Raw genomic sequence first — 26,215 nt, 5'->3', positions numbered from 1 at the left:
AACAAGATTGGCAAGCCACATACTGTTCCATGCAAGATGAAAGGCTGCTACGGCTCTGTTTTGGTGTGTCTCATCCCTGCCCCTAGAGGCACTGGCGTTGTCTCAGCTCCTATGCCCAAGAAGCTACTGATGATGGCCGGTATTGATGACTGCTACACATCATCCAGGGGCTGTACTGCCACTCTGGGCAACTTTGCCAAGGCTACTTTTGATGGGATTTCCAAGACCTACAACTACCTGACAGCCGATCTCTGGAAAGACACTGTGTTCACCAAGTCTCCTTATCAGGAATTCACTGATCATCTTGTGAAAACCCACACCAGAGGGTCTGTTCAGAGGACCCAGGCTCCAGCTGTGACTATCACATAAGGGTTTTTACAAGAAAAATAAAGTGAATTAATTCTGTTAAAAAAAGAAATCATCATACTGAGTGAGTTAACCCAAAAACAGAAAGACTCACATAGTATATACTCACTTATAATTGCACTCTAGACCAAAGTGTCCCATGGATGTCTTCACTTACCAGGAGATAGGAACAGATGTGAAGACATTCTTCTGGGACTCCAGGTAAGTGAAACATAGGAGATGGGGAAATAGAAGGATCAAGAGGATCTGAGAAACTCACAAGAAGAACATCATAAAGGGTGGATCAGGGCCTAGGGGTGTCTGCTCAACCCATTGTACTAACCAAAGACAATACACATAGTAACACTGAACCCCTACTCTGGTCTAGCCAATGGACAGGACATCCTCCACAGTTATGTCGAGAGTAGGGACTAACTCTGACATGAGCTCTGGTGCCCCATATTTGCTTACCTCCCCTTGGTGGAGTGGCACTCAAAAAAAAGAATAGGCAGCCTACCAAGATGAGACTTGTTAGCCTGAAACCATAAAGTGGGGGAGGATATCCCCATCCGACATGGACCTAAGGGAGGGTATTAAGGTGAAGGTGGGAGGGTAGGAGGAATGGGCAGATACAAGGGACGGAAAAACTATTGAGTTGTAATCTGAATAAATTTGTAAAAAAAGAAAAGAAAATTGGACAAAGTCTCCATAACAATTGATTTCTTCCACCCACTGTGCACCACTAATTTCTCTCCAGCTCCCAATGTTCTAATGCACCACATATACAAGTGTTACATGAACAGGCATGCAAACAGAAGACCTGTACACATATAAAAGAAAATACAAAGTTATAATTTGCAGAATATCTAATATGTAAAACAGAATGATAATTGATTATTAGAGGTGATGACAACTTAGGGTTTCTTTGTAAAATGGCATAAACAAAATTATAAAATAAAAATTATTTACTGTTTTTAAATGTCTTTGTATTTTTATTTACTCCATCTTTACAATCAGACTCAGGCTCCTGAACATGTCTTTCATAGGTTCTCCATAAGTGCTATATTGTAATAATAATGGTAACTCGAGAATATTGCTATTTTATAGGAAATAATATCAATGAATGTTCAGTCTTTGTATTTTATTCATATTCAAAACAAAACTTGCTCTGAGAAAATAAAAATACTGTATGCAATGACTGTTTAAAATCCTTGAGGAATTAATAAAAATGTCACATCAGAACAGTGAAAAGAAGAAACATGATAAAGGAGGCTAGAAATAGGTTCATTATATGACAGTTCATTTCATTTCACTACATTACAAGAAAGCATAAATGCAAGTAAATTCATTATGTCAAACTTACTTGTCTACTTCCTGAGGCCCACTCTAGCATGTCTTCAGATAAATGGAATTGTTGTCCATGTGGAAAATAGGGGTTACATCTTCCTATCTTCACCTTAAGTCCAGCACCATGTGGGGAATTCCTAATGTGAAAGATGTCACACTCTTTATGGTTCATATTCACTTTCTCACCAACAGGGTTAGAGAAGTGCCTCTTTCTCAGAAAGGAATTCATCTGAAAGACAGGAAGAATTCTACAGTCAATATGCCCTTCTATGATGTGAGACAACATATTCTGATTTCATCTGAAAGGCAAGTTTTTCAAAGGTGTCTGGAGGGAAATCTCAATGGAAGTAAAATTGCAATTTGACTTACCATGTTTGCAGAACTATAGTTAACTGAATGGAACCTAAAAAGAAAAGCATAGTCATACATGCATAGACATAGATATCAAACATAGATATACAACACACAAACATGTACATACAGAGAGACCACCTCCATACAGAGATGCACACTTAATATGTCAGCACATTTACTTACACACACATCAACATACATGCCCAGAAAGCAATATGAACATACAGACACAGTCTGACACACAAGTGAAGAAATACACAAAACACATACATAGGCATACACATGCGTGCACAGATACATAAACACAAAAAGACACAGTCAAATACAAATACCCACAGAGAGACATATTGACACAAAGACATACTCATGAACATAACATCCAAAGAAAGACAGATAGACAGAAACATACACACACACACACACACACACACACACACACACACACACAGCAACATAGATTTACAGATGTGCAATCCCATACACAGAAACACACAAACAAAGATGCAGGAACACATAGAAGCATTCACTGATTATATTCACCCAGAAAACCCACAAAGACAAAAATCAACCAGAGAGACACTGATATTCAGACAGATTTTGCTAATTTCTGTAGATAGACAGACAAAGTCAGTTTGCCAGAAATACAAATACACACACACACAAATGTAAATTGAGAAACATAAATTCAAATACATGAACAGACATGTATGTAGTAAACTGAGTCACAGCATTATTTCCAGTGTTAGTACTCTCAGCCTGTGAGGAAGGTCCTCAGAGATGAAAGTTAGGAGAAAATAAGTTGATAAAACTTGAGAAACACATCCTAGCACTTATTACCTCAAATTTTACAGTTAATGCACAAACACTCATCTTCTCATGTATAGGATTAATGAGAAAGGTCCAATTGTGTCTCCAATATTAGAACATGTATAATTATTAAGGTACTCTGTGACAAAATCACTGATTTTCACTAATAAACAGTGTCTCCCACTCCAATGCCTTTATATTAGAGATATATACAAATCTCTAGATTTACTATATCAGCATAAAACATATTTAGAAATCAAAATTTTCAGGGAAACATTTCCTAGTCCACTTCAACTCACTTTGGGTATCTGAGAGATTCATAAAACTATGATATTGATGACACAATTATCATCCAAGAAGAAACACTACCTTCAAGCAGCTATTATCATCTTCTTTCCCATTGCCAATTGGCTGATTTTTTACCTTTTGGAGAAGCATCTCATGAATGGAATGGGCCATAGCATAAACAGCATTGTATATGTCATAATTGCTATCACTAAAGGCCACGTCAAAAGTATGTACCATTAACCATTCCACTGAGGCATTGGATATGCAGCTCTTCATTGTCCTACAGTTAGATGCTGAGGCTTCACAGTTAAAGTCCATCCACTCCTGGCTTGCCAAATATTTATCTGAGTATTTGAGAGGGTTCAATGTCTGAACAAAATTTTTAAAACCAGAAATCGTACCACGGTCATGTGCAAAAGCAAGAATCCCATGGAATGGGTCAAGTGTGGAGCCTCCCTTTCCTGTAGTAACATCCCACTGTGAGGTGGTTATCCATATTCTCTGTATCCCTTCAGATTCCCACCTTCTAAAACTCAAAGCTAGAGTACTCTCTGAGTTGCCATAAATGATAACAACATTTGTCGATGATGTCACGATTTGGTTGTAATACACTTCAGCTCTTGATGCGTATAATTGCATATTGACAGGGATTACATTCATGAAGGCAAAGCAGATTGTATTTTTTTCCATCTCCCTTCTCAAATATGAGAGAAATTGGTTGCCCTGATCATTGTCTGTGATGGCTATACCAACCCAGTTCCAGCTGTAGTAAAGTAAAAAGGAGACCATGGCCAAGGCGAGAGATGTATCCTCATGGGCCATCTGATGCAAACAGGGAAATTGTACATGGTCACTCAGGAAAGGATGAAAAGTGCCATAAGTAAGCTGAAGCATCTAGGACACAGGGATCAGCATGAAGTACAATGCACTTCTAAGATCTTGTAAACATATTCTTAACTGTAGAAGTTGTATAAATCCCCCTTTCTGTTACTTTTCCCCTAATCCCTATTTCATACAAATAAAGGTAGCATCCTCATCAAGTCTTTGAATAAAACCTTTGAGCTACATAGATTGACATAAGGCCAGAAGGACCAATCTCTTCTTTACACCCTTTTTAACACCTTGTTAATGCCACCAATGGATACACAATTTCATTAATCTTCACTGCAAAATATCTCACCTGCTGATGTTTGAAGACATAAAAAAATGTGTTAATTATAACAGATGTTTCCCAATTTGGTCCTGTAAGTGCTGTGGAACATGAGACCTCTTGACCACATAAATAATTGGGAAAAATAATATGACTTTCTTCAGAAAAATGAATAACATCATATAATTCTGACACACTTAGACAAAGTGGATATTTAAATATTAAAGATGTATTTGGTAGAAGATCAGGGTTTCTGTTGATTTCATCCATTGAAAAAGCTAAGGCCAGAGCAAACATTTTGCTTTCAGCTTTTGTTCTGTAAAATAGTACAATATTTATTATAGACTAGGTTCTATGCAGGGTCATTTCCAGTCAATACAATGGCTATGTTGTGATTCATGTAATTGTGCCCCACCCCTAAAGTTTGAAACATCCAGTGTAATAAGGTTATGATGACATAAAAATCTGGAATGTTGGAAAGGCTATACACTTTCACGTGAGTTTATCTCACCAAAAGAAACATTTTCCATAGAAGGAAATTTCCATCTTTGGCTGTTTAGTGCTTGCTCAGATGGTAAAGTTAAGGCTACATGCTTTGATTGTACTTCAAACCTGATCATGTTTTCAGTTTTTAATTATTGAGAAATATGAAAATTATGCATGATATATGAGTCCCTGAGTTTCTAGTATTTCCTTATGAAATAAAGTGAAATGGCTGAGGTGCTGAAGGAATTACTGATGAAGAGTGTTTCTGAGGCAGCATTTGGCTCCAGTGCTAAAAATTCATTATAACTAGTTGACGTATATTTAAAATATTTTCATGCATCCATCTTCATAGAGTTCTCCCTTCATTGTTTTTCTTATGTTTCTTTTTTAACATATCCATTTATATTACTACACATTAATAAAATTAACTATATAAAGCAGGAAAAATCATAAGACAAACTTGAATTATAAAAAATGTAATATTCATAATGATTTGGTTATTCATATTTGGCAAACTTGATGTAAACATCTTTGCTATCTTGTTGGGTCTAAGTTTCTGAATGAAGATCAATATCTATCATATATCATCTCTATTAATTTGAAAAATCTATCTTGATCTAAAAACATCTCAACCCCTAAACAATTAAGCTTAATTGTAAGACTAAACTATCTAATCTTCAACCCCATCAGATACTTGAGAAGGAATTAAATTTATTCATCTGAGTAAACTGGAAATGCAGGTTAGCCGATCCAAAATGAAAAAATGTCAGTTTGTTGTTTGAACAGTCCCCTAAAATTCTCAATTATGTTGGGGCATCATATTCAGCCTTCTGGCTCAGTATACCTGACAGACATATTTGTGAGGACTTGCTTACACTGTCTTGGCAGAGTTTAGCCTTCAACTCTCCCTGCATCTAAACTTGCTATTTTGGGGTGAATTCTGTCTCGGGGGGAAGGAGGACATTTTGCCCAGTGACTGGTTTGTCACATTTGAAGTCAACTCCATAATGAGGTTTCTTGATGCTCATCATCTTCTTTGATGAAGGCTGGGTGTTGCCAGGAGTTAACTTGTGTTGTCAAAGAATTTTTAGAATAATAAAATTATCTTTAAATACCATATTCTGTAGGTCTCTGATGCTTGTAAAGATCTTATTTAACTATTTTACCTTATATATCTATAGAATCATATCTATCTATGAAACCTAGAATATATATTCTTTTTATAGAATTAGACTAGTATTTGACATGACCATGATTTGCATCAATATACAAAATTCAATACCAGTGAATTAAAAAATAACTTATTTGTGAGTACTAATTAAGGCCTTGATATAAGGAGCAGAATAAATAATCTTTTTGTTTTATCCTCTCTATATATTTCTATATCCCCCTTTCATTCTTTTCACCTCATATCTCCTTACCTACAAAAAAGATAAACAAAAAGAGAGATGTCCCTGAGTTCAATTTTTTTTCTGATGAAAATAAGCATCTATAGACCAAGAGAGTAAACAGAAACCTATCCAACTAGATTTTGGCTATTACAAACAAGGATGCTATAAAAATAGTTGAGCAAATGTCCTAGTTGTCTGTTGGAGCATCTTAGGGTATATACCCAGGAGTGATATAGCTGGATATTGAGGTAAACTTATTCCCAATTTCCTGCGAGAGCAGCAGATTGATTTTCATAGTTGTTGTACAAGTTTGCAATCTCCCTAGCAATGGAGAAGTGTCCCCCTTTCTCTGTATCCTCACCAACAGGTGCCATCACTTGAACATTTTACCTTAGCCATTCGGATGGCATAAGATAGAATCTCAGCCTTTTTATTTGCATTTCCCTAATGATTTGGGATGTTGAACATTTCTTTAAGTGTTTCTCAGCCATTCAATATTTTTCTGTTGAGATTTCTATATTTAGCTCTCTACCACAATTTTAAATTGGGATATTACGCTCAGTGCTGTTTAATTTCTTCAGTTCTTTATATATTTTGGATATTAGACCATTGCCAGATGTAGGGTTGGTGAAGATCTTTTTCAAGTCTGGAGGCTGTAGCTTTGTTCTGCTGACTGTTTCCTTTGCCTTACAGAAGCTTTTAAGTTTAGTGAAGTTCCATTTAATAATATTTGACTTAGAGCCTGGATTGTTGGTGTCTGTTCAGAAAGTTGTTTTCTGTGCCAATGAGGTCAAGGATGTTCCCTATTTTTCCTTCTAACACATTTAGACAGAGATGTTTAGGACATTTGGAGTGTGGTGTTGTTCCTTTTTCTTTGTAGTTTATTTTTCAGGAAGAACAATTTTTTAATGATTTATTTTCAAATAAATTGAAAAAGCAGAGATGCATTTAAAAAAGATATACATTTCACTTTGGAAACCAAAATGTGCCTTTTTCAGAAAACTGGAAAAACTCTTCCTCAATACATAGCAGTACCATACCTGGGCATAAACCCAATAACACTTGTTTAACTATGTTCACAGCAGCTTTATTCATGACACTCAGAATCCTGAAACAATCTAGATGTTCCTCAATCAAAGAATGGAAAACAAAACGGTGATGCACTTACACAATGAAGTAATACTGAGCTATTAAAACAAAAAAATATCATGACATTTCCAAGTAAGAAGTTGTAACTAAAAGAGACCATCCTGAGTTTGGTAACCTGACCAAGAAACTCACACATGATATGCTGTTACTTAGCTATATAGTACAGGATAAACATACTAACATTCATCCACAAAAGTAAATAAGTAATAAGAAGGACCCAAGAGAGGACATTTAACTCTTACTCAGAAGTCAAAATATAATAGACAAAACAGTTAAAGATGTGGATCAATGTAAGAGAGGGAGTGCAGAGAGAAATGAGAGTAGATATCATATCTAGGGAGAGCTTGTGCAGGAAGAGAAAGGGCTGAGGAAAAAAGAGAAAACATTGGCAGAGGCATCTCTCTTTCAAAATGGAAAACTAATACAGCATAGATTGTGGAATAACATGGAGGGTGACTCTAGCTGAGACTCATAGTATCAGGGTCATTGGATTTAGACAATGCCCTCTAACTAGACAGAATTCCCAGTAGAGGGAGGAGAGCACCACTATACCCAAAATAACTTTGACCATATTTTACTCTGCCTACAAGATATGCAGTAATAAATATGGAGCAGAGGCTGAGGGAATGTCCATCCAATGCCTGGCTTAAACTGAGACCCACCCTACAGGAGAAAGCCAACCTCTGACACTATTACTTATAGTCTGCTATGCTTGCAGACAGGAGCCTGGCATAGACATTCCCTGATGGGTTCCAGCCTTCAGTGAATCAAAGCAGATGCTGAGAATAATAGCCAAATGTTGAACAAAGTGTTGGGAGTCTTGTGGAAAAGCAAGGAGAAGGATAAAAGGACCAAGAAGTGACATGAGCTCCACAACAAATCCAACAGAGTCAACCTACTCAGGAGGGCACAGAGTGTCTTGTGGAGAATGAATCACCAAATGAGGACCATGAATAGACTGGATCTAGGTCTCCTACACAGACATAGCAAATGGGCAGCTCAGGTTTCTTGTAGTCCCCTGGTATGGGTAGCCAGGCCTGCCATTGACATGGACTCTGTTTCCTGTTGTCAAATCTTTGCCATGTTGGGGCTTCATTTTCAGGCTACAGGGGGAGAGGACATTTTCTGTCCCAATGTGATCGATGAATTTGAATGAGTTGGCAGTTTGGCTCCCCTTCACTGTAGATCGGATGGTATGGATTGAGAGGATTGGGCCAGGAGTAAAAGAGGGAGGATGCAATAGTTCAGAGGTAAAATATTTAAACATATAGATTAAATAAATTGATGTCTTTATGCATCTCTGTGAATGAACTTAAGCAATGCTCATTTATACTTATAAATATAACCAATCACACAGGATTCAATGAGGTTTTGCTCTAGACTGCTTCATCTTTAAATTCACAGGAATATATCTTCTCCAGAAATGCATCCAGAGATTAAGTGTATGCACAGCATCCCAGGGTCATTTACTTATTTTATTTCTAAGAAATGTTATGTGATTCACAGTTGACAATTAGTGATATATATGTTCTCTTCTACAAAACTTATTTTAACACTTCCAGTTACACTAACAGAACAATAGCTTCCTACTGAGAATTAGAAACATCTGGAAATTGCAGGTGATTTGTTTGAGCCAATATTCCACTTTGTAAAATAGAGTATAAAGAGTAAAACATATGGGAGGTCTTTATGATATGATTTTAATAAAAAGGACAAAAATCAATTTGGCCTATAATATCTTTTTCTCTTTTTAGAAGGAAGAATAATCTCCCCTGTCTCTGTCTAGTAATTTCATATTATCTGAACAACAAATGTCAGACACACTCCTTCATTCTGAAGGATTCACTCAGATTTAAATATAATTAGTTTTCCACTGGAAATTATACCTTTGTGGGATGTTTCTCTACAAAACAGCCCCTTTTAGAATACCCTTTATTACCACAAAGAAAATTGCTATTGAAAATTTCAGTGCCACACAATAGGAATTTGAAATTAGAGTTTGTGTGACTCAAACACTAACTCATGCATACTAAACAAAACAAACACCAGTTACTTGATATATCTAAGTTTCCTTGTAATGTAAAGTTCTGTGCTCGAAAACAAATAGCAGAAATCCATAAAGCCAAAATGTGTATAGTGTCCACGTGGAAAAATATGCAATTATACTTAATAATCTTAATGAAATAGAAACCTAAGTGAAAAATGTGATAAAAGTGTGAGAAAATAAACAACTTAGACATAAAAAGGAGACATAATTCTTAATGAATTGCAGTGATGTGCTACTAGGAAAATCCTCTAATAATGTTCTCAAGTACTCTCAGGTACATGTGCTACAAATGTAACTCAGTCAAGTGACAAGGAAAGTAAGTTGTCACCACTATTAATGATAGCCTCCCTTTTCAAACATTAAATTGACAGTCTGAACATTCCTTCTTTATACTAAAGAAAGAGTAAAGAACTGGGCTTTGTAATACATAAAGGCCAGTGGTTGTGCATGTATACAAATTATGATGGAGATATAAGGACTACTTTAAAGTTCATATTGGAATGAAATCCTACTTATATTCTTGATGGAAATTCAGAATTCATAGACCGACCATATCCAAACAATTTCAGAGAGTAAGTGAACATCTTTGTGAACGCTATCTGTACCTAGGTGTAGAGCAAACATTAGGGGCTCCAGTCCATGTACTGGTAGCTATACACTGACAGAATAGTCATCAGCATACACTCTATGGCTATTTAATTGTATCTTCTCAGGATGAAACTTACTGAAATAGTATGGGATATCTTTTGATAATAAAGCACTGGCTAGTGTGCAATGAATAATGTCAACCGGGGGCTATCTCCTGTGGATCCCGATAGAGGTACATGTGTTCACTCAACCTCTAGCCTTGCAATCAGGAGGTTAACTTGAAAAACCATAAAATAGCAATTTAAAATCATAAAATAGCATTGAACTCATAAATGAATTTTGGGGTTTTTTTTGCTGTGCACATTGGAAGAACAGGGTAGACCACTCAAAACATTATTCTATTTCTCATCTTCAGACCATTTCTGAAATTCTTTTGATGAAATATACAAGAAAAATATGAAAGCACTTACAGCTTTTTCAAAATGATGTTAAAATAGTCTTTCTTCACAGGCCATTCCACTGCATGAAGTGAGAAGACACAAGCTGTCATTAAGTTTCCATCCTTTTTTTCATTCTGCTTCATTCTCCAAAAGCACTTGGAAGGAATGAAACTCGTCATGAGAAGTGGAATGTTCAGAAGCAAGAAAAACAAAATCAAAGAGAACATCTTTGTCCTACTGTAAGCCTGGGTATTTTGGATTGTGAAGTGTCATGCATATCAACCTATCATATAGGCACTCATGTGTTCCTTCATCCTTTTATATTTTGGGCAATGGAAAGTGTACTTGCACATTCTTGATACCTTTCTTCCCCAAGGCCCTTGCTAATTCTTCAAGGAATCTTCCCTGGGGCTTCTCATCTGTGGTCCACAGTCCATGTGATAAATGTGACTTGATAAATATATATGACAATATTTCTTTCTCTGGTTCTATGACATCATTCATGTTTGTGGCCAGTCAAATCCCTAGGTAGAGTAACATTTATAAAAATTTTGGCCTTGGAACTGTCTTACAAATCTGTTTATGTGAATACCATTAGAAATATGTCACTAGGTTTTTTTCTTAGATGATTCACAGTGAAACATAAATTATTGATTCAGGAGGTATATACGAAAGGCCTCATGATTACATGGTGAGCATTGTATCACTAATCTATGTGTTGGAGAGGCAGCCTCTTGTGTGAGGCATCTGAGAGCCACAGAGCATTTACACTGTGGAATATGCCACACCAGGGACAAGTGGAGAATATATAACCAAAACCTATGTATACAATGTCTGGAGAATCAACAATCAGGTGAAATCCATTAATTTATTTTAGTTCTGCTGTATCCAAAATCATACATCTACTCACAAAGTCTCAGTCAGCTTACATATTAAATATTGATTTTTAAAGGTTAAACAAGATCTAGAGAGAACTCCAGACTTTTTATATCATTACAAATATTAAAAAAGACGTATCATGCCATTAACACCTACATTATTAATGAGAACTAAGTTAAATATTTGAGTTCTTACACATGATCTATACCATAGATTGTCAGTTCTCACAGATAAATAACTTGTGGTCACCCATTTCTTGTACTTCATCTTTCATTTTCAACATTGAGAGTTTTGTTTTTTATATTCAGGTAATATGTGTTAAGAATTATTATTGAGTATTTTAGGAGTAAGAACTGGGAAACAAATATGGGTTTAATCTATAAAATCTTCCTACACTATTTTCCTAGTAATCTATTCTTTGTTGCAGTCTAGAGTCTGCATTGCCAGTGTGATAATGATACTTTCTTCCTACTGACTTTACACAGTACTCCATCCTTAATTCCTCTAGGTCTTTACAATTCTCAAATAATACTTGTCCTACTTTATTTGTGTAAAAATGCACATGTCACATATGCACACCAACAGACACTTCACACACACACACACACACACACACACACACACATATGCCACATATGCTAATGAAAGCATAGTCTATGTAAAGTCTTAATTTCCCAAGTTTTACTGTGTACCTTGACATGATGCCGTCCTATTTCTTTCCCAATTCCTGATAGTGATATCATTATTTTTTCACATTAAGAACAACTCCTTTATTTATATATAGACCACCACGTGCTTTTCATCTGAATACAAACAGGTCTAGAAAAGTATGGACCCAATAATTATATTTGTTTAGTTTCATCTTAAATTTTGAGTTTTAATCAAAATTAAATTTATTCAACATACAAAGATGCTAATTTTAAAGTATCTATGTAAGTAGTTATATTATTTAATTAAAAACAAGTTTGTAAATATTTAAAATATAAAAGGTAATACATTTAATAAAATTTCACAGTTCTAATAATCTTTTGCAAGTGCAAAAAATGAGTATGTATATATGAAGTCAAAATCACAAGATTTTGGATAATATGTTATATTTATTTGCCCATCTGTTAAGGGCTACTAAATTTGATATCATATCTTTTATATTCCAAAATAAACAATACCAACAAGTGTCTATGTCTTATGCTTACTCATGTACATACATAATATTTCATGTGAGGTTTGGTGGAGGAAAAGTTATTCATATATTTGCCAAATAAAGAAGGTATATCCTGTGTTCCATACTGGATCCCTCAGTTTGAACTCACACTAGAAACACTAAAGGGAACTTTTACAACTCCCCTAGTCTCATTAAATTATTTTTTCACTATTTATCCATCCATTCTCATTGTGAGGACAAACACTCCTCATGACCAGTGTTACATTTTTTATGTGTAAACTAACATAATTTGAAATTTTGAATAATTAGATCAAATGAAAATTAAATATACAATACTAGATATGAGAAAATATGCACTACTAGGGCTGGAGTGATGACACAATAGGTAAGGGCATTGATTGCTCTTACAGAGATCAAGGTTCTATTCTAAGTATCCACATAGAGCGCCGCACCCATTGATAAATCCAGTTCTAGGTGATATGGTTACCTATTCTGACCTCTTGTTCGCATAAGATGAAAAATTGTTTTCAGTATAGAAGTATGCAGCATTATTTATTTAAAGCAAACAAAATTTTACGATGGATTTATTTTTAACAAAATTAAGTATAATATCATAAAACTAAGTACATCACATCAAAGATGGACAAGGTATAATAATAGAAGGAAAGACACACAAGAGAAGGCACAAGAATCAGATGAACACTCATTCACACACTCAGGTATTTATTCCAATACTAACCTGAAAGCTATACTACATTTGTCAAGGACCTTGTTCAGACCATGTAGGACCTGTGATTTTAGGCTAAGCCTCTGTGAATGCATATGAGTTTTTTTCTATTGATGTAGAGGGCTTATGAAAGATGTGGTTTTGTTAGCTAGGGGAAAAATCCAGGGACTATTCTCTCCACATTGGCAATAGGTGGATTAGGTGGGGGGGATAGTAGGGTGAAGGTGAGCAATTATCTACTTTTATCATGGAGTTCTTTGGGCATCTGGGTTGTTGGGTTGGAAAATATAAGGATGAGTGTGGCAGATGGCTTGGGAACCTCCAGGAAGTTATAGGAGGTAAGAGTGATACCTGGTTTTGATTTGCCATATTAATTCAGTGATGGCTGTGAGATGTGAGGTACAGATGGCTTTATGGCCCTGAATTTCAGACCTGGTTGGCAAAGAAGAGGCAATGCATTTAGATGGGCTTGTTTTACTGGTTCCTAAGCATTGACAGACTATGCCTGTGATGGGAAAAAACAGGGAGAAGGTGTTTTCTCTCCTTGATTCTTTTTATTTTGGGTAAGAGCAGTGACTTGGGTACATCATTCAGGCAGTAAATATTACCTGTGGCCCTACGATATCCTATGTGGGAAGGAAATACTCCCAAACAAGATTTGTTGTTTTTTTTTCAAGTTTTATGCCATGCAATTTTAAGAGGATTCATATCTCTTTAACATCAGGGTCTGTTCTATGTGATGAGTTGTTCTCCATGAAATATAAATATAGTAAATGTTTCTGGTGATTATCAATGTTGTAGAGGCAATTAGCCAAGAGGGATTGGCATGCCCCACCAACATACGTCTTTCAGCAGTTTTAAAAAGCTGGCAGCCATATTGATGATGATTATGTGGATGCTGAATTACCAGTTTTTTGAGAGGCTAAAAAAATCATTGCCTATGCCCACATTGGGATCTTGGAGTCTAAAAATATTGCAAGGAAACCTTAGGCCAATATGAAGTGTATACCGACAAAGAGTCTTCAGTTTTTACACAAACCATATACAGTCTCTCACTAATGTGCAGATTAAAAAGAAAGTAGGAAAATAGATAAAATAGATAGACAAGGTCTTCAAAGACCTCAGAGACATACAGAATATGTCATTAAAGTGTTTTAATTATTTTAAAGATTCCCTGACAATGAGAGAGGTTAACTCCTGGCAACACACTGTTTACCTCAAAGAGGATGGTGAGCATCAAAGAACCTCCTTATTGAGATGTCTTCAAATGTGGCAAACAGGCCACTGGGAAAGTGTCCTCATTTATACCATAGACAGAATTCTGCCTAAAAAAGGGCAAGCTTGGATGCAGGCTGAGTCGACAGGCAAACTCTGCCAAGACTGGTTATGCAAGTCCTCCTTAGTTCCTGCCTCACAAATATGCCTGTCAGATATTGGGCAAGAAGTTTGAAGATGATGCTCCAATGTTATAGATGGTTTTGGGTGACCATTGTATTAGCAAATTGTCTCTGCTATCTTCTTCTCATTTGGAAAGCTACTAACCTGCACATCCCATATACACAGATAATCAATTTTATTCCTTCTCTAGCTTCATATGGAGTTGAAGACCAGGTGGCTTAGTTTTATAATGCAGCTTATAGGGGTTTAGATGTTTTTAGGTCTAGATAGATGTTTTAAGTTGAAAATGATGAGATATGATAGATATTGGTTTACATTAGGAAATTTAGATGCACCAAGATAGGAAATATGTTTTCTTCAAGGCTGTCAAATACAAATAGCCAAAACACTAAGAATGTAACCTTTATGTAATTGCTTATTGTGTCATGGTTATTCTTGCTATAAGTATTTTATTTTATATATGTGTAATAATATAAATGTATATGTGAAAAATTAAAAATATTTAATAAAAAAGAAAAAATAAATAAACTGATATACCAGACAAAAAAAATTCTAAATCTAAAGTTTCTGACACAAAACATCCAGGAAATCTGAGATGCTTTGTACAGACCCAACCTAAGTAAATATGAATAAAGAAAATGAAGAGGTCTAAGTCCATGGAAAAATATTATTATCAAGAAAGTCATAGAAGAACGTTTACCTAAAATGAAGAATATAAAGCCTGTAAATACAGCATAAGCTTACAGAGCACCACTTCAATTGGACCAGAAAAGAAAATCCTCTTGGCACACAATAATCAAAACATTAAATCTACAGAAGAATGAAAGAATATAAAAGCTATCACAGGAAATGTCACCAATGTACAAAGGCAGAACTCTCAGAATTTCATCTGAAAATTACAATAACCAGAAAAACTCTTTAACCACCATAGATGAAGTAAAAAGGATATGTCATGACAAAACTAAGTTGAAATAATGTCTAGCAACAAACCTAGCCATAAAGAAAAGATGAGAATGAAAACTCCAAATGTGGGAGGCTAATTGCTTCCAAGAAAACACAGGAAATAGTTATACTCCAGCAAAAATGGGAAGGAAGCACAACACTAGAACACTCACACACACACACACACACACACACACACACACACACACACACACAGCATGATCATCATCAAAATTACAAGAATTAATAATCATTGGTCATTAATATATTGCAACATCATTACACTCAATTTTCCAATAAAAAGTTAATGGAATGGATGGAAAACAGTATCCACCAGCCTGATACACACAAGAAACACACCTTAGCAAAAAGGTAGACACTTCACCAAAGTAAATGATGTTTCCACTCTGAATATCTATGCCCCCAAAGCAAGAAAAATATTGAATCTTAAATCACACATTGAACCTTGCACATTAATAGTAGGAAACTTCAGCACCCTTCTCTCACCAATGGACAAATCACTGATACAGAAACTAAATGGAGAAATAATTAACCTAACAGATGTTAGGAATCAGATGGACTTATCGGATATCTACAATATTTCTTTCAGAAAACACAGTCTTCCCAACACCTCAGAGAATCTTCTACAAAACTGCCAATATAGATGTCCAGCTAGCAAACATCAGCAGATACAAGTAAATGGATAACCTCTTCTATGTTATCAGATCACCATGTCTTAAAACTTGATTTCAACCAAAACAGAAACAACAGAAAGTCTACCAAGTCATGGAAACCAAACATCTCCACTCAAGAAGAATTGAGTCAGTGAAGAAATAAGCAAAGAAATTAAACACTTCCTAGAATTCACAAAAAAAGAGGGTACATCATACCCAAACCTCTGTGATACAATGAAAACAGTGCTAAGAAAATGTTTATATCACTAAATTCCTTTATAAAGAAATTGAAGAGATCTCATAGTAGCAACTCAATATCACAGCTGAATACTGTAGAACAAAAAGAAACAAACACACTCAGGTGAACTAGACCACAGGATAAAATAAAGCACATGGCTGAAATTAATAAATTAGAAATGAAGAATGGTACTATGAACCAGCAAAACAATGATTTGGTTCTATAAAAAATTAAGAGAGAAAAATCCTAAGTCAAGCTAAGGAAAAGGCAGAGTTACAACATATCATCTTAGGCAATCAAGTCTCATCATGGTAGTCTGCTTATTCTTTCTGTGAGTGCTACCATGCCTCCCCTGAGGGGAAGTGGTCAATATGGGACACCAGAGTTTGTGTTAGAATCTGTCTCTGCTTTCCACTCAACTGTGGAGAATGACCTATCCATTGAGAAGAACTGACTAGGGGGTTGAAGTTTACTGAATGTGTTATCCTTGGTTGGTTCACTAGTTTGATCATACCACCATGGACACAGGTCTGCCTATAATGATGTTCTTCTTATAGGATTCTAAGACACTCTGGATCCCTCTATTTCCCAATTCTCTCATACTTCTCTCAACTAGAGTCCCAATAGGAAGTCCTCTCATCTATCCCTGGTAAATTAAAACTTTCATGGGACATGCTATTGGGTTAGTGTCCAATTATAAGTGATTCTATACCATGAGAGTTTTTCTGCTTCTAGGTTAATTCACTCAGTATAATCATTTCTAGATTCATCCATTTGTACACAAATTTTGGGATTTCCTTGCTTTTAATAGCTGAGTAGTAGTCCATGGTGTAAATGTACCACAGGTTCTTTATCAAATTCTTCTACTGAGGGACACTTAAGCTCTTTCCATGTTCTGGCTATTATGAATAAGGCTGCTCTGAACATGGTTGAACATATGTCCTTGTTTTGTGCTGGTGCATCTCCTGGGTATATACTAAGGAGTGGAATAGCTGGGTCTTGAGGTAGCCACATTCCCAGTTTTCTAAGAAAGTGCCAGGTAGATTTTTGAAGTTGTACAAGTATGCATTCCCACCAGCAATGAAAGTGTTCCCTTTTCTCCACATCCTCACCAGCATGTGATGTCACTTAAGTTTTTGATCTTAGCTCTTCTGAGGGGTGTAAGTCGGAATCTCAGAGTAGTTTTGATTTTCATTTCTCTGATCACTAAAGATGTTGAGAATTTCTTTCAGTGTTTCTCAGGCATTTGATATTCCTCTGTGGAGAATTTGCCATGACCCCACCAGAGAAGTCTATGTGACATATGTTACTGTACAACCCAAGGCGACGACCCTTGCCTAGGAAGAGCCTCCTGGAGTGGGTCTGATGTTCCTGTCAGGAGTAGCTGATTGTAGTTTTCTTTTTACTCATTGTGTTTGCATAATCTGTCTTAGTTTGCTCCTCAAATACTCTGATGTCAGAACAATTCAGACATGACTATGTTGCTATGAAATACCCTAACATGGATCTGCAGCCTAGGACCATTCAGGCCAGGAGTTCACCAGCAAATTCTGCTCCACGTGTCAAAAGAAATATGGCAACAATTAATCGTCAGCTAATAATTTATATTATGACTTACAAATAAAGTGTTTAAGAAAGCGCCAGATAGTGGCACTCAGATAAAAAGAAGAAAAAAGAAAAACCTGTCTTCAGACACAGATGTTTGGCATAACGAGAAAACATTGACTTTTGATAAAGAGGGCACATGGGTACTGATTACAAGCTAATGATTAAGAATGATGACATCACTAATACTTTGAATTCTGTACTTTGTACTGTGTATGCCTGATTGCTTCACTGACTTCCTTGATGGAAAATAAATGTAACCACAAAAATACTCCCCATTTCAAAAAATGTGCATAAAAATCTAGCAGAAAGTGCAGGCACCTTGGATCCTGCCAGTGGCCTGAGACCATATTGTCTCTGGTCCACTGTGCACTGATCCTGCACTCTCCCACAGACAGAACCTAGCTGAGTCAGCTCCCACAGGTCTAGCAGGATCTTTCATGCTATTTGGAGACATGGGTCATGCCTGCAGTTTCTAATTGCATTTGGCAAAATCCAACACCCATTCATATTTAAACAAGGCACATACCTAAACATAATAAAGGCTATATACAGCAAGCCAATAGCCAACATTAAATTAAATGCAGAGACACAAGAAGAAGTCCCTCTAAAGTAAGGGACCAGACAAGGCTGTACACATATCTCTTCAATATAGTTCTTGATGTTCTAGCCAAGGCAAAAAGATATCCAAAGGAGATCAAGTGGACTCCAATGGGAAAGGAAGAAGTCAAATTATCCCTATTTGCAGTTGATATGTTAGTATGATATAAGTGACCCCCATAATACTACCAGAGAACTTCTACAGCTGATAAACACTTTCAGGAAATTGGCTGGATATGAAATTAACTAAAAAAATAAGTAGCTTTCCTATATAAAAATTATAAACATGCAGAAGAAATTAGGAAAACTACCCCCTTCATAATAGCCACAAGCAATATAAAATATCTATAAGTAACTCTAACCAAACACATGAAGGACTTGTTTGGAGAAAACTTTAAATCTCTGAAGAAAGCATTTGAAGATGACATGAGAAGATAATTAACATAGGAAAAATGGCCATCTTACCAAAGCAATTTACAGATTCAAAGCAATCTCTATCAAAATACCTACAAAATATTTTGAAGATATTGAAAGATCAATTCTCAACTTCAAATAGAAAAACAAAAGCCCAGAATAGCAAAAACAATCCTTGACAATAAAAGATACTCCAGAGGAATCTCCATACCTGATCTCAAGCTGTACTATAGAGCAACAGTAAATAAAACAGCATGGTACTCACACAGCAATAGGCTAGTGGATCAATGGAATCAAATTGAAGAACCAGAGATGAATCTACACACATCTGGTCACTTGATTTTAGATAAAGAAGCCAAATCTATTTAATGGAAAAATTATAGCATCTTCAATAAATGGTGCTGGTCTAACTGGATGTCTACATGTAGAAAAATGCAATTCGATCCCTATGTGTCACCGTGCAAAAAAACTTAAGTCCAAGTGGATTAAACAACACAACATAAAACCAGAGACATTAAATCGGTTAGAGGAAAAAGTGAGGAAGAGCCTGGAACACATTCACACAGGAGACAACTTCTTGAACAGAACACCAGTAGCCCTGGCCTTAACGTCAACAATTAATAAATGGGACCACATGAGGTTGAGAAGTTTCTGTAAGGCAGGAGACACTGTCAACAGAACAAAGCGACAGCCTACAGACTGGGAAAGGATCTTCACCAATCCTTCATCTGACAAAGGTCTTATATCCAAAATATATAAAGAATTGGAGAAATTAAACACCACCAATGCAAATAACCCAATATAGAAATGGGGATCAGAACTATATAGAAATTTCTAAACAGAGGAATATCAAATGGCTGAGAAACATTTAAAGAAATGCTCAACATCTTTAGTCATCAGAGAAATGCAAATCAAAATGATAGTGAGATTGCATCTTACACCCGTCAGAATGGCTAAGATCAAAAACTCAAGTGACACCACATGCTGGCAAGGATGTGGGGAGAGAGAAACACCCCTTCATTGCTGGCGGGAGTGCAAACTAGTACAACCACTTTGGAATTCTATCTGGCGCTTTCTCAGAAAAGTGGGAATAGGGCTTCCTCAAGACCCAGCTATTCCACTCCTTGGAATATACCCAGAAAATGCTCTACCACACAACAGGGACATATGTTCAACCATGTTCATAGCAGTCTTATTCATAATAGCCAGAACATGGAAACACCCCAAGTGTCCCTCAGTAGAAGAATGGATAAAGAACCTGTGGTACATTTACACCATGGAATACTATTCAGCTATTAAAAACAAGGAATTCCTAAATTAGTGGATAAATGGATTGAATTAGAAATTATCATAATGAGTGAGTTCACCCAGAAGCAAAAAGAGACAAATGGTATATACTCAGTTATATCGAGACATTAGCCCAAGGGGCATTCCCCATGAAAGACATTATTTACCAGGAAAGTGGGTCCGAGTGGAGGACATCCTATTGGGACTTTAGCTGATAAAAGCATAAGAGAATGGGGAAATAGAAGGATCCAGAGGATCCTGGAAACCAACAAGAAGAACATTATGATGGGCAGATCTGGGTACTGGGGTCCTGTTCAAACTATGGCAACAGCCAAGGAAAATATAGGCAGTAAACTTCAAACCCCTACCCAGACCTAGCCAATGGACAAGACATTCTCCACCGTTGAGTGTAGAGTGAGGTCTGATTTTTATACAAACTCTGGTGCCTCATTTTTCACCATGTCCCCTTGATGGGGAGGCCTGGTGCCACTTAGAAGAAGGATAACAAGTCATCAAGAAGAGACTCAATACCCTATGAGCAAAAGCATAGCGAGGAGGTCCCCCTCAGTCACAGACATAGGGGAGGGTAGTAGGGGGTAAAAGGGAAGGAGGGAAGAATGGGAGGATACAAGGGATGGGCAAAAAATTTAGATGAAATATGAATAAATTAATAAAATATTAAGAAAAGAAGCCTACCTGGGAATGTTGAATCATATCTTTGATATGTTCTCATATTCGGTTTGCTAGTATTTTATTGAGTATTTTGTGTCAATGTTGATAAGAGTCATTGTTCTGAAATTCTCTTTCTTTGTTGAGTCTTTGTGAGGCTTAGGTATCAATGTGACTGTGGCCTCATAGAATGAAATTGGTAATGTTCCATCCCTTTCTATCTTTTGGAATAGCTTGAAGAGTATTGGTATTAGCTCCTTTTTGAAGGTCTAGTAGAATTACGCACTGAAACCGTCTTGCCCTGGACTTTTCTTTTTTCATTTTTTTCATTATTTGCTGGGAGACTATTAATGACTGCTTCTATTTCTATAGGAGAAATAGGACTATTTAATTTATTCATCTGATTTTGATTTAATTTTGGCAAGTGGAATCATTAAGAAAATTGCTCATTTCCCGTAGATTTTCAAAATTTGTGCCATATATGCCTTTGAAGTAGGTTCTTATGATTTTTTTTGTATTTCTTTATTTCTGTTATAATGTCTCCCTTTTCATTTCTGATTTTGTTAATTTGGATAATGTCTCTCTGCCTTTTAGTTAGTTTTCCTAACGGTTTGTCTATCTTGTTGATTATCTCCAAGAAACAGCTCCTGATTTTTTTGATCCTGTGAATTGTTCTCTTTGTTTTTAATTTATTGATTTCAGCCCTGAATTTGATTATTTCCAGACATCTACTCCTCTTTGGTGTTTTTGCTTCTTTTTATCCTAGGGCTTCCAGATATGTCATTAAATTTCTTATATGGAATGTTTGCATTTTCTTTATAAAGGTAATTAGTGCTATGAATTTTCCTCTTAACACAACTTTCAATGTGTCCCCTAAATTTAGGTATGTTTTTCTTTCATTTTCATTGAATTTCAGGAAGTCATTAATTTATTTATTTGTTCCCTGACCCAGGTGTCATTAAGTAGAGAGTTGTTTAGTTTCCATGTGTATGTAGGCTTTTTTGCTATTTCTGTTGTTGTTGAGGAACAGCTTTATACCATGGTGATCTGATAGAATACAAGGTGTTATTTCAATCTCCTTGAATTCTTGAGGCTTGCTTTGTGACCTACTATCAGATCAATTTTGGAGAAGATTCCATGAGGTGCTGAGAAGAATGTATAATCCTTTGTGTTTGGGTGACAAATTCTGTACATATCTGTTAGATCCATTGATTCATGATGTTTGTTAGTGTTCTTATTTCTTGGTTTATTTTCTGTTTCTCTCACCTATCCTTTGGTGAAAGTTGGGTGTTGAAGACTCCCAGTATTAATGTGTGGGGATCGATGTGTGGTTGAAACTTTGTAAGTAGTTCTTTTACAAATGTGGGTGCCCTTGTATTGGGAGTGTAGATGTTTAGAATTGTGATGACCTCTTGGTAGACTTTAACTTTGATGAGTATGAAGTGACCATGTTCCTTTCTTTTGATTAATTTTGGTTGGGTATCTATTTTATTAGGTATTAAAATGGCTACACCAGCTTTCTTCTTGTGTTTGTTTGCCTGTAATACTTTTTCCAACCTTTTACTCTGAGGTAACATCTATCCGTGGGGCTGAAATGTGTTTCCTGAATGCAGAAGAATGTTGGGTCTTGTTTTTCATCCATTCACTTAATCCGTGTCTTTTTATTAGAGAATTGAGACCAGTGATGTTGAATGGTATTAATGACCAGTGACTATTAAGTCTCTTGATTTTGATGTTGGTTACGAGAATGTTTCTGTGGTTATGTTTTTGCGACAGTGAAGTTTTCTATTTCTTGTGTCTTTTCGTTTGTAGTTTGTCACTTTGGGTGGGAGTTTTCCTTCTAGGAACTTCTGTAGGGCCAGATTTATGGATAGGTACTGTATCAGTTTTTTTTTTTGTTATAGAATATCTTTTTTTCTCTATCTATGGTTACTGAATGTTTCACTGGGTATTATAGTCTGGACTGGCATCTGTGGTATTTCCGGATTTGCAGGACCTCTGTCCAGGCCCTTTTGGTTTCTATGGTCTCTGCTGAGAAGTCTGGTATAATTCTCGTAGGTTTGCCATTATATGTTACTTGGCCCCTTTTCTTTGCTGCTTTTAATATTTTTTCTTTTGTCTCTGCTTGTTTATTGAATATTAGTGGAGGAAAGATTTTAGTTTCTGGTCTATTCTATTTGGTGATCTGTAGTTCTGTTGTATGTTTATGTTCATCTCCTTCTTTAAATAGGGGAAATTTTCTTCTATGGTTTTGGTGAACTTATTTTCTGTGTCTTGGAACCAGGCATCTTCTCTTTCTTCAATGGCTATTATCCTCAGGTTTCATCTTTTTATGGTATCCTTGATTTCTTGGATGTTTTCTGTCAGGATTATTTCAGAGTTAGCACTTTCTTTAATGGTTGCAAACAAGTTCTACGATTGTATCTTTTACTCCCAAGATTTGTTCCTCCATCTCTTGAATTATGTTAGAGATGCTTACCTTTGTATTGCTTTCTTTCTTTTCTAAGTTCTCTTTTTCCTGGTACTTTCCTGTCTATGTTTTTATCATCATTTCCATTTTCATTTTCATATCTTGGACTGTTTTATTTGTTTCCTTTATCTGATTGTTTGTATTTTCCTAAATTTCTTCCAATGCCTCTCTAAAGGCCTCTTTAATGTCCTTAGTATGTTTGGCTGCATTTTCCTGCATTTGTTTATGGATTTTATTCATTTTCTCCATTATCATCTTCTTTATTAAGGATTTGAGGTCATTTTTGTGTTTAAATAGTGTGTGAGTTCTCAAGGTTGATTTCTTTGGGATAGCTGAAATCTGGAGATAAAGTATTGTTTTGTTTTTGTTGTTTGTGTTTTTACACTTTCCTTTAGTTATCTTGCTGTCTCTCTTTTTGGGAGTTAGTTTTTTGTGTCTTTCACTGGTCATTGCAGGCATATTTTTTTGTGAATGTTGATAAGTTGATGGCCCTCACCCATGGGGATCAGGGAATCCTCCCCTTATCAGGCAGATGACATGGTTTTAGCTCAAAGTAAATTTGCTCTACTCCCTGGGGTCCCCATTGAGTCAGCAGAATCTGGTGCTGGTGCTCTGCAGCCCAAGGTAGTGTAGGTAAAGCTGGTTATCCTGGCTTTGGCTGTGCTTTGAAAACCCTGCCCTCAGGCATTGGGACTTTGGGTGCCCAGGATCAGTCCCCTCTAGAGTGCTTGAAACCCTTTTGACTTATGGCCTGTGCCTAGGATTCTGCCTGATCCTTCCAGATTGTGGGGCTTAAGTTCATTCCTGCTAGAGAGAGCAGATACTGCCTTCTGGCTTGTGGCAGTTGACTAGGGTTCTGGCCGATCCCTTCAGGCCATTCAGTCCTGTCTGACTACACAGGGGAAGTCCTGGTGTGTGGCAGCAGCTGGCCAAGCTAAGACTGAGCTTGTGGGAATGGTTATTGTGTTGCACTAGGTGGTTAGGGTTCTGCTGGATCCCCTCAGGCCATTTTAGTCCATCCCAAGAGCTTGGGCTCCCCTGCTGTGCTGTGGTTTCTGGCATCTGCCTTATCTGTTCAGGCCTGTTCTGTTTTTCCCATACATGCGAGAATAGTCCACTGGGGTGGCTGGCTAGATTTTTGCCCCATCCATTCAGACCATGCTATCTGAGATCAGTCAATCTGAGGGAGTGCGTCTAGGGAACTGTAGCTGAAGAATGTGTCCACATCTGCCTGAGCCCTGCGACCATCCATGGACTGGCAGGATGATCTGTGAGAGCTCAGGTAAGGCATGGCACTTTTAGCTGCACTGGGCTTTGGAATCTGTGCTGGAGTGGTTGCAGGCCTTTGGGTACTTCTTTGGACTCAAGGAGGTCAGAAGCACCCATTTTCTCCATGCTTGCAGCTCCAGACTGTGGTGCTTCACCACCCAGAATTCAGTCTCAGATACTGAGTCCCTGATATAGTGCAAGGCAGCAGCTCACAGCAGGTATGGGTCAAGTCTTTGGGCACCTGTACTCCATGGATCAGTTGGATGGCTTAAGGCCAGACCCACCTTTGCTCTGCAATGTGCAGACCCCTTGCACCTAGTGCTCTCTGGGTCTTGCTGTTTGTAACTCCCAGCCAGGTCCCTAATCTCTGTCCTCCAGATCAGATGCCTCGGATGTTTGGTGCTACGATCTTAGAGACCCCATCATGTGAGTTTTTTATCTTTGCCATTCTGATAGGTGTGAGATGGAATCTCAGAGTTTTATTTGCATTTCTCTGATGACTAAGAAAATTTAACATTTCTTTAAGTGTTTCTCAGCCATTCGGTATTCCTCTTTTGTGAATTCTCTATTTAGCTATTTGCCACATTTTCTTTTCTTCCTTTTCTATTTTATTTTTTTATTGAAAAATAAAATCATTCACATTACATCTCAATTGCTATCCCATCCCGTGCATCCTCCCATCTTTCACTACCCTCCTGCTTTCACCCCATTTCCCTTCCCTATGACTGTTACTGATGGAAACCTCCTTCCCTTGAATATGTTGCTAGGGTATCAAGTTCCAACTGGGTAGTTTGCTATCTTTCCTCCGAGTGCCATCGGGCCTCCCCATCAAGGGGACATGGCCAAATAAGGGGCACCAGAGTTCATGTGAGAGTCAGTCCCTAGTCTCCACTTAAATGTGGAGAATATTATGTCCCTTGGCAAGATCTGGGTAGGGGTTTGATGATGACTGCACATATTGTCTTTGGGTGGTGCCATAGATCAAGCAGAACCCCTGGGCCCAGATCTGCCCATCATATTGTTCTTCTTGTAGGTTTCTAGGACCCTCTGGATCCATCTATTTCCCTATCTTCTATATTTCCCCCACCTCAGGATATCCTCACCACTATCTCATTTTCCTGGTGAGGACTTTCATGAGGCATACACCTTGGCCTAATGTCCAGATATGAGTATATACTATTTGAGTCTCTCGACTTCTGGGTTAGCTCACTCATTATGATTATTTCTAGTTCAATCCATTTGTCCACAAATTTCAGGAACTCCTTTTTTAATAGCTGAGTAGTTTTCCATAGTGTAAATGTACCACAGTTTCTTTATCCATTCTTCTAGGGAGGGACATTTAGGCTGTTTCCATGTTCTGGCTATTATGAATAAGGCTGCTATGAACATGGTTGAGCATATGTCCCTGCTGTGTGCTGGAGCATCTTCTGTGTATATCCCAAGGAGTGGAATAGCTGGGTCTTGAGGAATCCCTATTCCCATCTTTCTG

The 26,215-nt window shown here is 36.9% G+C and overlaps 1 protein-coding gene across 1 annotated transcript in view; it reads right to left on the bottom strand.

Annotated features, from left to right (window-relative positions):
• The window catches only part of LOC311582475 (vomeronasal type-2 receptor 116-like), a gene marked incomplete at both ends in the record, with an annotated part of 65,649 nt that overhangs the window by 33,810 nt on the left and 5,624 nt on the right, over nt 1-26,215 (bottom strand). The window contains 2 exons of the mRNA XM_084755638.1: nt 1,709-1,921; nt 3,223-4,035. Of these exons, the coding sequence (XP_084611764.1) occupies nt 1,709-1,921; nt 3,223-4,035 (1,026 nt within the window). The remainder of the gene's footprint in view (nt 1-1,708; nt 1,922-3,222; nt 4,036-26,215) is intronic.

The sequence above is a fragment of the Acomys minous genome, assembly GCF_964271855.1.
Source record: "Acomys minous genome assembly, chromosome: 14".
Classification (NCBI taxonomy): domain Eukaryota; kingdom Metazoa; phylum Chordata; class Mammalia; order Rodentia; family Muridae; genus Acomys; species Acomys minous.
This window is presented reverse-complemented; position numbering and strand designations above follow the sequence as displayed.